Source organism: Myotis brandtii, unplaced genomic scaffold (genome assembly GCF_000412655.1).
Source record: "Myotis brandtii unplaced genomic scaffold, ASM41265v1 scaffold132, whole genome shotgun sequence".
In the NCBI taxonomy this organism is placed as follows: Eukaryota; Metazoa; Chordata; class Mammalia; order Chiroptera; family Vespertilionidae; genus Myotis; species Myotis brandtii.
In genome coordinates, this window is record NW_005354673.1 from 5224514 (window position 1) to 5243388 (window position 18875).

At 53.4% G+C, this 18875-nt stretch overlaps 1 protein-coding gene across 2 annotated transcripts in view; it reads right to left on the bottom strand.

Annotated features, from left to right (window-relative positions):
• ESRRB (estrogen-related receptor beta) overlaps positions 1-18875 on the bottom strand; it is a 110883-nt gene that overhangs the window by 8718 nt on the left and 83290 nt on the right. For both annotated transcript variants that reach the window (XM_005860179.2, XM_005860180.2), the window contains 3 exons: positions 10351-10461; positions 9675-9836; positions 1730-1999 (listed from right to left, as the gene is read on the bottom strand). In XM_005860179.2, coding sequence (XP_005860241.1) covers positions 1730-1999; positions 9675-9836; positions 10351-10461 — 543 coding nt within the window. The remainder of the gene's footprint in view (positions 1-1729; positions 2000-9674; positions 9837-10350; positions 10462-18875) is intronic.

Sequence of the window (18875 nt, forward strand, 5' to 3'; positions counted from 1 at the left end):
GAAGCAGGGCTGAGGCAGGGGTTCAGATGCATGGGGTTCATAGAGGGCATGCTTTCAGGAGAAAGGAAGGGAGGAGTAGGGGGAGGGGACAGGGCAGGAGCCTGCAAGGTAAGGATGCGGCCTCGGCTTAGCCTGACCCCACCCTGCCAGGAGTTCAGCCTTTGGTTCCCCCCCGTGTGGGCCCACCGTTGGCTGAAGGTGCCAAGGGGCGGGTGGGGTAGGTACCCCTCCTGGCAAGGCAGGTGAGGGTGAGTCTCTGGCGAAGGGGGGGACTGTGAGCTATCAGCAGCAAAACTCAGCAGCTGGGCCCACGTGCAGGGACCTGGGGAAGGGGGTCAGATGGGGCATTAGCAGTATCCTCTGTGTCTCTATGGAGCCATTTGTGAGGGGGACCCACTGACCCGGTTAGCCAGGGACTGAGGTTTCCTGGGATGTGGGACTTTCAGGAAAAGCACCACAATATCAAGCAAACCAGCTGGTTGCCCTGTTTGTACTGTCTCCGTCTGAGCCAGCTCTCCCTCTTCCGCATGCTGGTAACGCTCTGTGCCCTCTAATATTAATAATAATGGTAATAATTAATATTTATTGAACATTTCCTCCAGGCCAGGCACTAGGCTAAGTGCTTTATCTTCCGTCAATCATTTCATACACAAGTGCTTGGAGGAGGCACTGGGATATCCCCGGGGCACACAAGGACAGAGCTAGGAAGATTGCCAACTTGCCCAAGGTCACACTGCTACCAAGGAGCAGAGCTAGATTTTGAACTTGGGTCCATCCGACTCAGACTTGAGCAGTTAACTCGTTAACGCGCCGGCCTGCCGCAGAACAACGCGTGTGCATGGGGACACTGTGTCTAGGACAGGGTCCTTGCCTTTTCCTTCCTTCTGCGTCCGGCATGGTACCCTGCACAGGTGGACGCCAAGTGCAGACACAGACTAGAATATGTTTAAGCTCATTCCCCTGTGTCAGCCCTTTTCCCCAGGAGCTGGTGGGAGTGAAGAAATGGAATGAGGCCTCCTTTGAACACCAGACTAAACAACTCCGTTGGGAAGTTTTTTCTCTCTTGGACCAGAGCAATTTGATTGAGAGAGTCAAAGAATGGGCATGAGCGCAGGTTGGTTTTGGAATCATAGGACCTTGGTTGGACTCCTAGCTCTGTGTGACCCTGGGCAATTGGCTTCACCTTTCTGGGCCTCCGTTTCCACATCTGTAAAATGGGGTTAAAATAAGAACTTTGCTCCTAGGGTTGTTTGTAAGCGTGAAATAAGTTCACAGCTAATTTATTTAACAGGTTGAGACCTTATTATGGGCCAGGTATGTTGTCAGTATAATTTTAATTACAGACAAATAAATCATTTCCACAGTCTTGTGGGGGAGGGACAGCCTACTGTTCCCATTTTACTGATGAACAGACGGAGGCACAGTGTAAAGCAGCCTGCCCAAGTGAAAGAAGCAAGATTTGACTCTGAGTCACCTGGCTCTGAAATCTGTGTCCTTGACCAGTGTGCTGGCCTGGAGGTCACGGGCCCAGCATAGTGCCCTGCAAATCAGGGCTCAGGAAACACTCAGCCAATGCTGGCCTTCATCACCACCCTTTTAACCCCAGACCTCCCCTTGCACTGGTACAATCTTTGGGGACAAGAACCTCCAGTATCTTCACCTCATCCCCCTCACAGGCCTCAGAGGGGTGCTCCCGAGGCCCGAGAAGACGTCCCACATTCCCCGTTACCTGAGTTGGCCAGGGCCAGGGCCTTGAGCGTGACAAACTCCTCCTTCTCCACCTTGAGCTTCTTGTACCTGCGCACGAGCTGCAGGATGGCCCGGTAGAGCTCCAGCAGCCCCGCCAGGCGGGAGTGCTCCTCGTCCATGATGTAGTCCTCCGCATACGCCAGCTTGTCGTCGTAGGGCAGCGAGCGGTACACGATGCCCAGGATGAGGATCTCCATCCAGGCGCTCTGCAGCAGGCTCATCTGGTCCCCCAGGGAGAGGTTCGAGAAACCTGCAGGAAGAGGGTGCAAGGAGGGCAGCCGAGGTCAGGCGGTGGGCCAGGGCCTCCCTGAGGCTGGCTGGAGTGCCGGATGGGGCGGGGGTCCAGGTACCTCCGGATCCTGCCCTTCCCCCGTACCTTTGGGACTCATCGTCCTTTTGTTGGTGAATGAGTCAGACATGGATTTCATGGAAAAGACTTACCTAACGAGCTCAGTCAACGTTGACACTTGTTATTATCATTATTATTGCTAGTTCTATGGTATTTTTCAAATGTCTGGAGAGGCTTTTTGATTAATGAAATGCATTTGTAATTTAAGGAGTTACTGGATTCATAGAATTAGGAGGTGGCAGCACAGGATCCCCTCCAGTCTGGGCAGTTTCCAGGCTCCCCAGTCTGCTGGAGCCCGGGAAGGCTTCAATGTGCTGAAGTGGTGCCTGCCCCTCAGTGCAGAGTCCCAGCTGCGCAGGACCCAGCTGTTCCTGGCCAGTGACCTCGGTGACCTCCAGCCTGGGGCTACAAAATGCTCAGGGGCCCCCAGGGTCAGGGGGCACTTTGTCACAGGGCAGCCTGTCTTCCCAGGGGTCAGAACCCTGCTGCCCAGGCCATTACTCTGCATTTAACGATGACGCAGCAGTCCTGTATCCTGTGAGCCTGGACATAGGGATGGCTCCAGAATTGTGCCACTGTCTTGTCCAATGTGTTCTCAAGATTGCCTGGGCTTGCATCCCGACTCCCCATTTACTAGCTGTAGGCTGACCTTGGGAAAGCTGTGCAGCTTCCCCACGCCTCAGTTTCCTCGTCTGTGAAATGGGTGTAACAGTAGTGCCCTCTTAAGAGCGTCGCTGTGAGGTCTAAGTGAGCCAATGGTTACAGAACACACAGCACAGTTGCGGAGCTCTTACTATTACTATTAATGATGAGATGAAATTCTTCATCAGCAAAATGAGAATAATGTACTGGAATTACATTATATGTGCTTAACTGTGCAAGGTCAATGACCATCTTGATACACAAGCCAGAGAGGTAGGAAGAGAGGTGGGAGGGAGGGAGTGAGGGAGGGAGGGAGGGAGGAAGAGAGGAGGGAGGGAGGGAGGAAGAGAAGAAACTGATTTTCAAACAGTTGGTCACTAAACACAGTGGTAACTTCAGTGACTGGTTCCAACACGGACCATGCCAGATGTGCTGCAAAGAGGAACAGTATCCACAAAGCCACTTGCACCGGGTGTCGTGGCAATGGAAAGTCAGGGGCTCCGGGGTAATTTGCTTGTGTAGGACTCATCACTTCATTTGCAGACCTAGAACCTGACCCAGCCTGGATGCGCGGGCTGTGAGGATGAAGATGGTGAGTGGAAGCACTGAGCATCGCCCCGCACACAGTGGGTGCTCAGCAAACCTGAGCTGGCGGTAGTGATGGCTATAGTTGTTGCTATGCTATTGGCATGTTGTTAGCATGCTATTGGCATGACTCTCTTCTCCCATTGGAATGGAGACCTGGGGTGGCCCCAAGCTCTGGATTGACCCCTCGCTCTGGGCTTCCATGGTGTCTGTCCCACCCTCCTTTGCTGCCCTCTGTCTCTAAAAAAACACTGTCCTCCCTCTTTTCCAACCTGTACATGTGTGTTCCTTTGTAGGGGGCACCCCTGGGTTAGGAGCCCCCTTACCTGGCAGGCTGCCCTATCCCCGTGAGCACCCTCTCAGTCTATCATCGCAGTTCCCAGGCCCGATCTGCACACCCCAGGCCCTGGATGAGCACCTGGCTGCTGGCATCCGGCGTGACCGACAAAAGAGCCGGATCAATTACCCTGACGACTCGGGCGAGCCTGGATTGACTCGCCTTCTCAAGGGACAGGCTGCGGCACAGAGGGTCGGGGGCGTGTGTGTTGTCCAGATCCCGGGGTGGGAGCCGGTGTGTGGCTCCCCATGGTGGCGGGGAGAGCCGGGAGGTAATAAAAGATAGATGGAAATGGACATCCAATTTCCCTTATCGGGCTTTTGAGCAAGAGAGGCCTTGGGCGACATTAATTAACAGATACCAATCAGCCAGCCCATGAGGGTGTGTGTATGTAGGGAAGCGGGGACGGCGCTGGGGTGGGGGCATCTGAAAGCAGACAGAATGGGAGGAAAGAGGTAGGAGGTGGATGGGGAGAAATTAATAGACAGTTGAATTGGAAGGTGGCAGAGAGGGAGGGTGAGCAAACGAAGGAGAAAAGCCCCCTGTGAGGCTAATCACGCAGGTGCGATCACTAGAAGAACATGAATAGCATGCTTCTGCCCCTTCATTCATCCAACGAGCATTTATTGAACACCTACTAAGCGCCAGGCCCTAGTGACAGGATGGCCAGCTCAATCCGGAACTGGTACTGGCTCAGCCTTCAAGAGCTCGCAGTGAAGAGGGAAGGACATGCCAAGTACCTCATGTCACCATGGAGTCACAACAATAAGAGCTATGAGGAGATGGAGGGCTATGAGAACACACAATGGGGGTGTGGCCCAAGTGAGAGCCTGGGAGGCTTCCCGGAAGAGGAGACTTTGGGGCTGAGCCCTGAAGGTGACGAGGAGCTCTGACAGCACACACCTCGGTGTCTGTGTGCCCCGTGCCCTGAGCTTCTTGTCATCTTCCCACCCCCACTGCCAAGCTCCCATCCTGGTGCCAAGAAGGTGCCCAACAAAGTGTTCAAGTCGGAGGAGAGAACGGACAAATGCCACTGGGCCTTGACTCCCAGATGATAAAAATTGTGCCCGAAGGACTGGGTCAGCCCCTCCTCATCCTTCAGAGTGAGTGTGGATGTAGCTGCCTTTGAGTCAGACAGGCCTGCCCTGTGGGGAGAGAGGCCGAGGCCGGGGAGGGAGGGAGACAGCTCCTGGGAGAGTTGGGTGCCACCATCGGAGGATATGCCCCCGAGGCCCGTGCCCAGACCTCCCTGCTCGTCTGATCTGAGTGGACTCGGCCCCTGACTTCTCCCTTCCTCCATGAGCGTCTTCAAAAGGAGCTGGGAATAGCTTTGAAAATCCAAATGCTAAGTGCCAGGCACGCACACAGGCTTTTGTGCAAGGAATGGGGAAATATTTGACCTTTTCTAATATTTGAGAAAAGAAACACTAGGAGGGAAAATGAGAAATAAAAACTGTTACCTCGAAGAGGAAGGAGGAGGGGATAGGGATGGAGACGGGAGTTCTGTGAATACATTTTTGCCTATTTGGGGCTTTTGAACCTGTCCATGTTTAAGGTGTCCAAGGATAAAATTAAATCAAGTGCAGAATGAAAGGTATGCTCCCTCCAACCCAGCGATTCCACAGCTGGGAATTCCTCCCAGAGAGAAAAGCATGCTGAGATACACCCAGCTACATGTGCAGAATGTTTGCTGGATCTGTCTGAAATGGCCCAAAGCAGGAAACAACACAGATGTGACCCATGTAATACATGCAATTATTATACAAATGCGCTTATTAGTTAAATGAATGGTGCACTAGAAGCCACTAGAAGAATGAGGTAGAATGTGTGTGGATGTGGAAGATACTCGGGAGCATAAGGGAGGGAGTAAGGGTGAAGGGCAGAGGCCAGAGCCCGGCCGTGTATTAAAATCCAGGCTTTGCTGACCACTGGCTGTCTAGCTCTCTGTGACCGCAGTTTCTTCATTAGTAAAGCAGGAATAATAACAGTCCTGACCTCAGGGGGGGGCCGTGTATTAAAATCCCGGCTTTGCTGACCACTGGCTGTCTAGCTCTCCGTGCCGCAGTTTCTTCTTCAGTAAAGCAGGAATAATAACAGTCCTGACCTCAGGGGGTTGTGTGAATTAAATGAGCTAAGGTGCGGAACATTTAGAACACTCTTAGCACATGGCAGGTGCTATACTACTATATATAATTAAATGGAAGAAGCAGGTACAGCAAGTTATAGTATGATCCACGGAGGGGAGGAGAACACGTGTGAGTGTGCACACACACATACATACACACACACACACACACACACGCAGTGGGTGGGTGTAGGTGGGTGGGTGTTCGGGTACAGGAAACTCCCAGAGGGATGCATTTGGAACTCCACCCCTCTGTCACATCCACAACTTTACCAGAGGCACATATTCCTTCTTTTATTTAAACCCAAAGGGGCTGAGCCATTCCTCCCTGCCCTTCAGCAAAGCACCTCCACTTCTGCTTTTCTGCCTGGGCTCCTCTATCAAGTAATTAGCAATTCTGGGGCTGGGGGGCCACTGGAGAGGCTGGGCGTGGCCATGCCCCAGGAGTGCAGCCGTCCCTGTGCCTGGCTGATGCCAAGGGCACTGGCCCCTTCGGGTTCTGCCCCAGCCGGCTGCCCCTGGGCCCGCCCTCCTGGGGTCTCCCACCTTGAGCTCTGCTGCCCACAGAAAGTTGCTTTATCTGCACCAACTGATCTAATAACAACGTCAGGCTCTCCCCCATCCCCCACCCCCCAGTGACTTGAAGCAGGAGCCTCCTAGAATTTAAAAAGAGAGAGAGAGAGAGAGAGAGAGAGAGAGAGAGAGAGAGAGAGCACATAATTTGTGGCAAGTGGAGTTCATAATCTGTTAATTTATTATCGTTTCTGTCGACCTGGAGGGCCATTAGCAGAGGTAATAAAGGGAGATGTAATTATAGGCTCTGAGGCCACTCCAGACACAGCTGCTGTCACTCGGCAGCCCATATTTCATCGGCCGCCGGCATTCTGCTCTCAGTGCGGGCCAGACGGTGGCTACCTGGGAGCAGAGCCGCTGAGGGGCCCTCTGTGGGGACGCCTCTGGGGTCCCCTGCAGAGGCCACCACGTGTCAGCGGGCAGGGCCGTGGGGACTCCCCAGGGGTTGGCAGGAGAAAGTTCCGGCTGGGGCAGCCTGGAGGCTGCCTGAACTGGGAGAACCAGCTAATCACACCTGGAGGCTGCAATTCGTCAAGTGGTGCCCACCGGCTGTGAAAGGCCAGGGCTCTGGTTCTAACCTCTTGCTCACGGGGAATAAGAGGTGGACACTCTGAAGGCTCGGGCTTGTCCCCTGGGCAGCCCAACACTTGGAAAATCAACATCTGGGGGAGGGAGACTTCAGCCTGACTCACACAAAAGAGCGGCTGTTACTCTGAGCAAATCCCAATCAGGCATGAGTTCCCCAGGGCTCACCCTGTGTGTTCAACGCCGTGGTAATTGGAGGGGGGTGTGCTGGGAATGAGTTTGTGCTGAAACGAGCCTTCCTCTGGCTAAGCAGGTCGCTCGGTGCAGCATGAGCACCAGCTTCTGTGTGCTGAGACCATTCACAGCATCTCATGCCCTTGGGGACTTTTCCTCCGTGGCCTCTGCCCAATCAAGTCTGAAGGCCCAACTTTGGTTCAGTGGCTAGAGCTTTGGTCTATAGACTGAAGGGTTCTGGGTTCGATTCCAGTTAAGGGCATGTACCTGCCTAGTCCTACACAAGGGTGGCATCCCACCCTGCTTCCTGTACTGCAGACTCCTCCCCAGCCCAGGCCCTGGTTGGGGCTCATGCAGGAGGCAAACCAATGAATGTGAGGAGAGGAAAGGGAAAGGAAAGGGCAAGGGAAGGGCAAGGGCAAGGGCAAGGGCAGGAAAGGAAAGGAAGAAAGGAAGGAAGAAAGGAAGAAAGGAAGGGAGAACGGAAGGGAGAAAGGAAGGAAGAAAGAAAGGAAGGAAGGAAGGAAGAAAGGAAGGAAGGAAGGAAGAAAGGAAGGAAGGAAGGAAGAAAGGAAGGAAGGAAGGAAGAAAGGAAGGAAGGAAGGAAGAAAGGAAGGAAGGAAGGAAGAAAGGAAGGAAGGAAGGAAGAAAGGAAGGAAGGAAGGAAGAAAGGAAGGAAGGAAGGAAGAAAGGAAGGAAGGAAGGAAGAAAGGAAGGAAGGAAGGAAGAAAGGAAGGAAGGAAGAAAGAAAGAGAGAGAGAAAGAGAGAAAGAAAGAAAGAAAGAAAGAAAGAAAGGTCTTGTAATACCAGAAAGGGCAGCTTGGGATCAGAACCAGGTCTGCCTGAAGCCAGGGTCTGTATCCCCAGGAACCATTCTGCTCTGCCCACTGCCCTGTTGGTTGGGCATAGACAGGAGACGGTGCTGGGTGCTGGGATGATAGGACGGAAGGGGAGAAGTGGGTGCAGGGGAGATGGTGCTTCCTAGCTCTACCCTACCCTCTGGGAGGTGGTGCAGGGCTGGGTGGTAGGAGAGGGAAGCAATGGACCGGAGGACCACCAGGAGCCACTCCTGAGCCATCGCTTGGGTACTATATCTGCTCAACCCCGAAAAGGAGTGAGTGATGGGGAGGGGTGCAGGGGAGCTGTGCCCGATTTGGCCCTGGGTTAGTGGAGCAATCCAGGCTGAGGTGTCTTAAGCAGTGGCCTGACCCCACATCTGTGCTGAACCAGCACAGGGCAGATTCAAAACCACTGAGTGTGTAATCCCAAGAGGCTGAGCTCCTTAGTGAGGGCGCTCCAGTCCAGATCCCCAGCGAGCCCACCCTGAGTCAAAATACCTCGGGCCACAGGGAGTCCCCAAGTGGGGATTGTAGGCATCTGACGGCTAAATGGCACCAGGATCCCCTCTGAGCCACAAGGCTCCCCACCAGCCCCCGCCTGCAGGGAGGGACCTCCCTATAAGCTGTGCACACGACTCCCATGAAGACTTTTTCACTCGCCCCGTCAACTGTGGGTCTCGGCATCTCAAGGCCAGGACACCTTTGCTACATCAGCATGTAAGCGTATTCATCACTCAGAGCTCGTGACAAGCAAACAGAAAAAGGACCTGCAGACAAGATGAGGGGCCCCGTGCCACATGGCGAGCGAGGATCCAAGTCCAGGAGAGCCAGCGCCAGAGGACAATAGGCTGTCCCCACCGCACGACAAGCGAGTGTGTTAGAACCTTAAAGGGATACACTGCACAGACTTCAGCAAGGTCCCCACCGTGTAGGTCATACAAAATATGTGGGTACCAGTGTCGACAGAAACAAAATTAAAAACCAGCCCCCACCATTTATCCAGAGCAAGAAAAGCTGAACGAGGGGTCAGGGGCCGCACGCAATGAAGAAAAGTCCGTATCATTGTCTGAAACATGTCCGTTACACGTACTTCCCAGGCCAGAAATGATCGCAAATCACAGAACCCAGACAAGGAGACAGGCCTCCCTGCTGGCAACAGTGAGCGTGCAGCTGACGTTAGCACGTGCCTCCTGTGCACACGCATGGCCACATGTCAGCCTCACGGCGCAGCCCACATGGGAGGTAAGTCCCTCGGAGAGGCGGGTGGAGCCGCCCGGGGTTACTCAGCTAGTAAGCTGCAGGCCCAGAATTTGGATCCCCATCCGATTCCCAAGCCATGTTCTTAGCCGTTCCCCTCCACCGGCCCCTAACAGAGCTAGAGAGCGGATCCTTCTCCTGCCTTGTTTTCCAGCATGTTTCCAATAAGCTCTACGAGGATTCAAAGAACTTGCCCTTTGAATATCACCCTTTGTAGATGCAATCATAACCCCTTTAGAATGATAACCAGTTCTGAGGAGCCCCCAGAAGTTTAGGGACATGACGGGACCTTCCAAACACATGCGCACCTCCACTCCCACAGGGAGAGACAAAGAAACCAGAGGCAAACAGGTTTGCCAAGGTGTCACGGGACTCCTGAGGCCCGGCTCCCAGGCATCAGAACCGCGGCCGGCCGTGGGCCCCTGCGCGCACTCTCTCCCTGGCCCTATGTGACTCACCTGGGATGTGCTTGGCCCAGCCGATGATGACCACGAGCTCTTGGTCGGCCAGGTCACAGAGAGTGGTCAGGGCCTTGATGTCGCCCTCAGGCATGCCGGGGGGAGGCCTGGCATAGAGCTTGTTGGGCTCAGCCACCAGCAGGTAGGAGACGATCTTGGTCACTGCAGAGACCAAAGGAGGAAAGTAAATGGCTGGAGCGAGGAACGGGGCCGGGGTGGAGGCCGGGAGGGGTCGGGAAGGCAAGTCAGGTATGAGGAGCCTGGGAAGGTCAAACATGGCTGTAATCGTCCCTCCCTTCCTGACTCCACAGGGCTGCTGGCCGTGGCGACTCAGGCTGCTGAGAAAGAGCCTCCAAGGGAAGTTGCCTGGTGAATTCTCCCAAGAAGAGCCCGCTGTGTGTGGGCGGCTAGAGGGGCATGTTCTGGATGCTGGAGCCCAGGCCTCTCAGGACCACGCTGCATTTGGAGCCACATTCTGGGGCACCCCATGGGGAAAGGCCTTCTGAATACAGTCTCATTCTGAAGCACCTGGCACCACTGCCAGGCACTGATGCCTCCTCCCCCCAATCCACGGTGTCCCATAACCCAGCACTGGGAAGATGGCATGTCCCCAAGGGATGTCAGATGTGCCAGTACAGATGCCGGCAGAAGGGGCATGAGCTGCCCTGGCACTCACATGGCTTTTTAGCAGGTGGGGAAATCTGTAAGCTCAGGTACGGGCTGTTCTCCGCGTCCAGCCGTCGCTTGTATTTCTGGCGGCCTCCACGCACTCGGTCAAGACGCACACCTGTTGGGAGGAAGGGCAGAAAGGCTCAGGAGTTGTTCGGCATCAGCAGGACTGTCAGCGCAGACTGGGATTCCAGCCCTGGCTGAGTCCTTCAGGGCCACACCCAGATGGCCTCTGACAGCTGCTGATGGCCAGCCTCAGGCCAGGTGGCTGGACAATCCCGAAACAATTTTCTACAGTAATGGCCCATTCCAGTTGCCCGGGCCCGGTCCTGCCTCTACAGATTCAGCATCCTCTTGAAATCCATCCCAAGCAACCTGCAGCTCCTGAGTGTTTGTTTCTGAAAGGGAACGAGCAACAGCACTCCTCCTCGTGCTGGGAAAGACGACGGGCCATTTCAGGCCTGCTGTGAATCCGGGGAGGGGTGAGTCAGCTTGCCAAGCAAGGGAAGGGGTACCTGCCACTGGCAAGTACCTCAGAAGAGTTAAAACAAGGGTTTTCAAACTTTTCACCTAAGCAGCATTGGGGTGGACCCTCCTTGCTGATGTCAATTTCCAGATCCCATCCTTAGTGATTCTAGGCCAGAGGTCTCTGCAGGACGCGGACGCAGGTGGCCCCGGCCACATCTGGGAAATCCATGCCTAGAGATAGCTCAGCAGCAGGTGCAGAAGCAGCGTGGCCGCTCACACTGACACGCATTTCGAGGAGTGAGGCCCCATCCCGGGGAGATCCGTATTGCCACTGGGTCCCTGGTTTTCAGAAGAAACCCGCCCCTCCCCCTGCTCCTGCTGTCTAGACAGACACGTTGTACCATCTGACACTCTCACCAGCAAGCAGAGTGGGCAGACCTGGCGAGGGCACCTCATCCCAGGGCACACAGCTCTGACTGGCCACCCCCCTGTGTGGCCTGACCTGAAAGGATGGGTGGGACCCACCACGTCAGCTCCAAAGTGGAAGGGGAAGAGGAGAAAAGAGGAAGGCAGGAATAATCCCAATTGAACAGAATGGAGTGGTTTTCTGGCTGTTTCTTCTGTTAGGATGTACAGGAGAGGAAGTTTCCCAGAGCAGAACAATTGAGAGTAAAATTACTGTTTACCTAGCGGGCAGGGGCCACCTCTTTAAATGCTAATGGCCCTAAAGGAACTTCCAGGCAGGAGTGCCCATCCCACGTGTTTCCAGTTAAGGGCTCTGAACACATCCACCTCCTGGAGGGCGAGGAGGCTGCCTTGAGCTCATCAAGCCTAGCAGACAGCCCCAGGAGACGTCTTTTTTGGGTGGGGTGGGGGGGCATGCAGTCACTGCTCAGCGTGTTCATCAGTTGCCTCCTTTTCACCCTACAGCCGGGAGACTCAGCATCCCACCCCGCTTCCTGTACAAAGGCAATCCCCCTATTGTGGGTCTAGTTGGGGGGGCCTGAGCCCACCCCCCGCTGTGGGTATCAAAGTGGTCCTCTGGAGCTGGAAGCATGGATGGTGACACAGGCAGAGCCAATTGGCTTTGAATCAGGATCAAGTGACACAAAGACAGAGGGGCAGGGGTGTGGGCAGCCCTGGGCCAGACCCTCCTGGTCACTGCGTCCCCTGTGCCTGGGCTCTCTGGGCTCCCCTGAGTCCTCGGCTGGTTCTGGGTGTGGTCCTTGAGCCTCCTGATAGGTTTACAATGAGCGCCCCTTTTGCTTCAGGGGCCAGAGTGGGTTGCAACTGACCACCTCTGTTGGGGGTTCCCCGGGAGCAGAGACAAGGATGCACGGCACGGAGCCCCCTCTCACACAGTCAGTGGGCTTCATAGGTCCAGGCTGAGCCGGCTCTGGTGGCCAGAGAAAGCCCTGGGCAGAGCTGCAGCCCCAAGGTGGCAGGTCAGCACACCAGCAAGCCGTAGATGGCTGAGTACATGTGGGGGGGCCACCAAGGGCTGCCTTCCTTCAAAGTGCGGTCCAGGGCCAGCGGCATCAGCAGCATCCAGGAGCTCGTTAGAAATGCAAAAATCTCAGGCCTGGCCCCCAAGGAGTCAGAGTCAGCATTTTAACAAGGTGATTCGCAGCACGCGAGAGTTTGGGAAGTGCCGCACTCCAGCAGCCGAGCAGGTCTGCTGTCAATCAACTCCCGTCCGTCCCTGGGACCTTGGAGGGCCAGCTGAATCCTATCTGGCACAAAACCTAAACACCTGTGCTGGTACTACTTCGGCCCACATTCGCGCGCCCCTCCCCCCCAAGCCCCTTCGGAGAGGGCAGAAGGAGCAGGCGCACACACACAGGAAGGACGGTTCTTCCCTTGAAGGTTTTTGGGGAAAGTCCTCTGTCTGGCAGAGTTTTCCTGGCCCCATCCTGTGACACAGCCACACAGCACCCCCCCTTGCCCCCTGCCTACTACACCCAAGGGGAGTCAACCCTCCACCAGCGTGGCTTCCCCTCGGAGAGCTGGCAAGACCAAGAGTGAAAATGACTCACTTCATTCATGAAGGACGCGAGGACCCCCATTTCCTGGGCACCTACTATGTGCCAGGGTCTGACCTGGAGTCCAGGAAGAGCCCTTCCCCACATCACCGACTTTCTCTCTCATAAGGTCACCTGAGGAGCTCTCCCCTCCCACCCAGCCCGCCTGGCCCCAGGCAGCTGTCAACAAGGATGGAAACTTCTCAACAAAAAGTAAAAAGAGGGACCTATCCCTTAGCAAGACAGGGAGAGCGGCAGTGGCCACCTCTGTTGCTGCCTCCACCTGGAATGTTTTCTGTCCCGATACAGGACCTGACCCTTAGTGAGTGTTCAAGAAAGTCTTGATGAATACATCCCCACCCATCCCCACCCCACCCCACCCCAACCAGGCTGGGTGCCTCTTCCAGGAATCCAAAACAAACTGGGCCTCCCCCTACCAAATAGGTGCCCCTTATGCCCAGAGAGACTCGATCCTACTGCAGGGTCTGCCATGGTACCCCATATGCCAGGGGTCCTCAAACTACGGCCTGCGGGCCACATGCAAATACAAATATTGTATTTGTTCCCGTTTTGTTTTTTTACTTCAAAATAAGATATGTGCAGTGTGCATAGGAATTTGTTCATAGTTTTTTTTAAACTATAGTCCGGCCCTCCAACCGTCTGAGGGACAGTGAACTGGCCCCCTGTTTAAAAAGTTTGAGGACCCCTGCCATATGCAGTGGGTGCTTAAGAAATTGTAACTATTACCATCATCCTCATTTTTCTCCCCCAGCACTGTGTACATTAACATTGATAATGTGAACAGCCTAATTGACAAAGGACTTTCTGTATGTATGGCCCTACTCAATTCACAGCATACAAAGCTGGTGCTATTATCCCTATTTTATCACACACACCCCCTTTTTTTTTCCAGAGAGATTTAGTAGTTTTCCTAATAAAAAAGCCAGCATCCAAGCTCTTTGCCATTCCTGGGTATGACCTCCCAGGGCACAAAAGTGTAAACTCCCTTTAAATTTTCTCCTCCAGATCTTTATAGCACAGTGGTCAATGGCTTCAATCAATGAATGTATCAATTATCAGGTCATTTTGTTGTAATTTTTTTAAGTTGGTTTTGATTATGCACAAACCGACCCGTGGTGTGAGATGCGTTTGCTCCCCTCGCTTCCCGACTGCTTTCCCTGTAATCGCCTCAGCCCAGGGGATCCGATGATCAAGGTCCCAGGCCCGTCTCTGCCCCTTACGGGTTATGCAGCCTAGGTTCCCTCATCATGTACAGGGGAGGAGGCAATAGTAACGCCAACTCCACTCACCGAACGTGGCTTTTGTGACGATCAAATGACACACTAATGGGGAAATGCTCGGCAAGTTGGGACGTGGTTCCAGCAGGCAGGTGAGGCTGTCACCCCGCGCCCTGTGCCTCAGCATTCACCTGCCCCCCCCCTTCTCCTGCCCCCTCCTGCTTCCTTCCCTCCAGTCCCATCAGCTCTTCAATTCAATGGGCTCTCAGAGGACAGGGCCCTGGTCCGCAGCATTTGCTGAGCACCTTGCCCCCACACCCTCAGCCACAGGCAGGGTTTGCTAAGGATCGTTTCCAGTAGAAGGGTCCTGTGGCAGAAGCATGTGCTTCTCCACCCAGGGACTCCTTCCCAGAGGCGGGGACTGGGCAGAAGGGCAATTCTTAAGGGAAGTGCCCTTATCCCTCCTGCCCACACTATTCCCAAAGGCAATTCACACCCCAACTGTCTGAAGGCCCAGTTCAAGCATTCTCTCTCCTGACACTCTTCCTGGGCTCCCTTTGCTCATCCTCTCTTACAGTAACAACTCTTCACAATACACCGCACCCCCCTCTCCCTGGGGGACTGTGGGCACCTCCTGGGCAAGGACTTTCGTTCGTCTTTGTTGCCCGATCCAGTGTCCGAGTCACATGGTGTGCCCCGCTGAAATGAAGCCCCCCAGACTTAGGAAGCAGAAGAATCTCAGAGTCCGATCTTTTCTCCAGTTTCCATTTGTCCCTCCAGAAATCCACTCCCTCAAGACAGGCCATTCATTCCTTAGGAAATTTCCTCCTTGTATTGAGCTACATTCTGTCTCTGAATCAGTTCCTACCCTTCACCCCATCCAACAAGATGATACCCTTCCACAGACAACCCTTTATGGACTTGAACTTCCTTGGGCACCCTCCTTCCATGGCCAAGCACTCTTTATTTTCTATATTTGTACAGTGTTTTCAGGTCAATCCCCTCCCTGCCTCCTATGCATTTGTCTTTATTGACACAATCTGCTCTGCACTGAGAAGGGTCAGCTTCTCAAGGGCACAGAGGTCTGAATTCCTCTGCATTCTACCTAAACGAACATTGCTCAATGGTGCTTAGACTTTTATCGGCCAGTGTGTTTTTATATATATACTAGTGGCCCGGTGCATGAAATTCATGCAGGGGGGGGGTGTCCCTCAGCCCGGCCTGCACCCTTTCCAATCTGGGACCCCTCAGGGGATGTCCAACTGCTGGATTAGGCAATCCAGGACTGCTGGCTCCTAACCGCTCACCTGCCTGCCTGCCTGATTGCCCCTAACCACTCTGCCTGCCAGCCTGATTGCCCCCAACTGCCCCCCCTTCCAACCTGATCACCCTTAACTTTCCCCACCCCCTCGCTGGCCTGCTCGCCTCCAACTGCCCTCTCCTGCCGGCCTGATAGCGCCTAACCACCTCTGACTCAGCCCTGCCACCATGGCCTGCTCGCCCCCAACTGCCCCCCCTTCCAACCTGATCACCCTTAACTTTCCCCACCCCCTCGCTGGCCTGCTCGCCTCCAACTGCCCTCTCCTGCCGGCCTGATAGCGCCTAACCACCTCTGACTCAGCCCTGCCACCATGGCTTTGTCCGGAAAGTCTCCTGGAAGGTCTCCTAGAAGATCTCCTGGTCTAATTAGCATATTACCCTTTTATTAGTATAGATTTTTTTTAGTAAACAAGAAGCCCTTCCTCAAGAGGTATGGACTGGGTTTTTATCCCGAGAGCAAGATGTCGGATCATGAAACCTTGAGAAGTGGATCACCCAGTTCTCACAGTTGGGTCTGGCAGACATCACTAGCTGTCTACCCAGTTTTCATTCCATCCCCCCTCTTCCACACGAACAGAACCAGGGTTCTGTTTGTGAAGACAATGTGCCCTAGTCAGTCCCAACCATCCTGTTACCCACTTTCCCAGTTAACAAGGGCTGGTCATATGACTTGGTTCTGGCCAATGGGATAGAAGGGAAATTCCACGGTGGGGGCTTTCCAGGAATGTTTTGCCTTTCTGATAAAAGAGTCACACGAGCTGACGTAGCTACTGTTGCCTTTCTCCTACCCTGACCTGGAAGGTGAAGCCCAGAGCTGTGACCACCACCTTGCAACCGAGAGGCAGCCATGTGAGGACAGCAAAGAGCCTGAAGAAAGAGTCGGAGCACTTGATGCTGTATCTGAACAGCCTGTGCAATGCAGCAACTGCTTGACTCCACACTTCCTGTCAGAGGGGAAATCAATCTCATTCATCAGTGCTTAAGCCTCTCGCAGTCAAGTTCTCGCAACTCGCAGCGGAGAGCAATTTCCACCGACACGATGGGCAATGACTTTTAAATTAGGATGTTGAAGTCTTACAAATACCAAACTGAAAAAGAAAAGGAGACGTGAGCTTGAAATAGGAGTTGTCTTATTGTTTGTGTCCTTATATTTAACAAAATAGGCTCAGGGAGCAGATCAAAATACTAATTAATTCACAATTCCTGCCTGGGATTATTGGATTGATTGTATCATCTTATTGGTACTTTCTGAATGTAAACAAGCATTAATAATACTCGTGTGTAGAGTGTACCAGATCTCTAAGTACTGTAATAAACATGTCCTTGGTTTTAACCACTGCTCAACACGGTTTAACCCAGTGGTTCTCAACCTTCTGGCCCTTTAAATATAGTTCCTCATGTTGTGACCCAACCATAAAATTATTTTCGTTGCTACTTCATAACTGTAATGTTGCTACTGTTATGAATTGTAATGTAAATATCTGATATGCAGGATGGTCTTAGGCGACCCCTGTGAAAGGGTCGGTCGACCGCCAAAGGGGTCGCGACCCACAGGTTGAGAACTGCTGGTTCAACCTCTTCACAGATGCAGGCCAAAATTTAAGTTTGTAAGCACCATGAACACAAAAAAGGGTGATAATCACTAAATACATGCACCTGTGCAGACCGACTCCTTTCGTTGAGCCCAAAACCAGATAAGGAATTGTCCCCCTTCTTGGCAACAGGATGACCCCCCTAAATCTTGTGGACACAAGTATAAGCAGAAGTTCACGTCTACTGACCAGTTGCTACCAGGTACAGCTTGTGCTCTGAGCATCGTATGGGTTTCACTTAGGAATCGCAGCCATCCCATGAGGGAGCCACTATTACTATCCCATTTTACCTATGGGGAAAGTGAGGCTAAGAGAGGAGGAGTAACTTGCCGAGGCCACACAGGTAGGACTGGAGTCTGACTCCAGAGCCCAGGCTCTAACCTCTCTGGCACCCGGCATCTCTCAACGGGCCAAGAGCCTTCATGTTAGAAGACAAGCAGCAGAGAGACCCTGCCAGGACCACGTCGCACGGCTCCGGGGCACCATTCACCTAGAACTCAGTCTGGATGGCACCCCCAGAGATGCCACGGAGCACGTGGAAGCCTGTGTGGCCTCAGCTGAGGACAGCCTCCCTCATCGCTGGTGGGCCGATCCTGCACAGAGGCCATACCACAGCGTATAATCCACAGAAGGCCCTACTGTGGCATCCACGCTGTCAGAGGCAGAGACAGCCCGCCCTGAGCAGCTTTCTGTGCTGCTGGGTAGTCTGGGTTTCCTTTGCTCCTCCAGTTCCACACTCTCCTCTCCCCTGCCCTGCTGTCTCCTGGGATCCCCTGTCCCCTGGCTTCCTACCAGGTGTGCTTCCTGGAGGCGCCACAGGAGACGAGGGAATGGGGACCTTGTGGTGCTTATTCCCGACTCCCAACACTTCTGTCCCTTTCTGTTGGGCCAGGGTGTGGCCAAGACTTTGACCTCTAAATGCAGCCCCAGTTCTCACATCTGCTCCGGCCCAACCCTGACCAAGACAGCGGGGAGGTGGGATGGGCTTGGTCACCCTGGCAAGGAACAGGGGGAAGACAAGGTGAACAGAAAGAGTAACCTAGTCCATGCTGAGATGCTCCATCATCACACCTGGATGCAAGTGCCCAGGGGCCTTCCTGACTACAGCTTCCTACGCCTACCTGGTGACTGTGTTTACTTCGAGAGCAGCAACTGTGTGGAGGCCTCTGGAGCAGAAGAAAAAAGCACTAGGCTCAGGGTCAGCCCCGACTCTACCCCTTACTACTTCTTCACTTTTCTGTGCCTCAATTTCTGCACCTGTAAAATGGGGCTAATAATGGTACTTACCTTGTAGGATTGTTGTGAGGATTAAGTGAGTTAATACATGTAAGGCATTGAAAATATTATAGATGGCACATAGGAAGTGCTAAAGAAATGTTAGCCACTATTATTAATATTATAAATACTTCAACCTTGAAAATGTCCTATATCTTGACTGATATAGTCAAGGCAATTGTCTGCTGAGATATTATCCTATAGTTTTACAAGATGTTACCACTGGAGAAACTGGGTAACGGGCACATGGGATCTCCTGTATTATTTCTTACAACTGCATGTGAATCTACAACGATCTCAAAATAAAAAGGTTAATTAAGAAATTGTAACTACTACTTGTGGAAATACAAAACGATGTTGCTGTTGTGAAAAACAGCTTAGTGGTTCCTCAAAAAGCTAAACAGAATTATCATATGACCAAGTATTCCCACTCCTAGGTATACTATATGCAAAAGAATTGAAATCAGGAATTCAGATACTGGCACACCAATGTTCATTGCAGCATTATTCACAACTAGAGGCCCAGTGCACAGATTCCTTGGCCTGGCCTGTGGGGATTGGGCCGAAACTGGCTCTCCGACATCCCGAGGGGTCCCGGATTGGGAGAGGGCGGTTCTT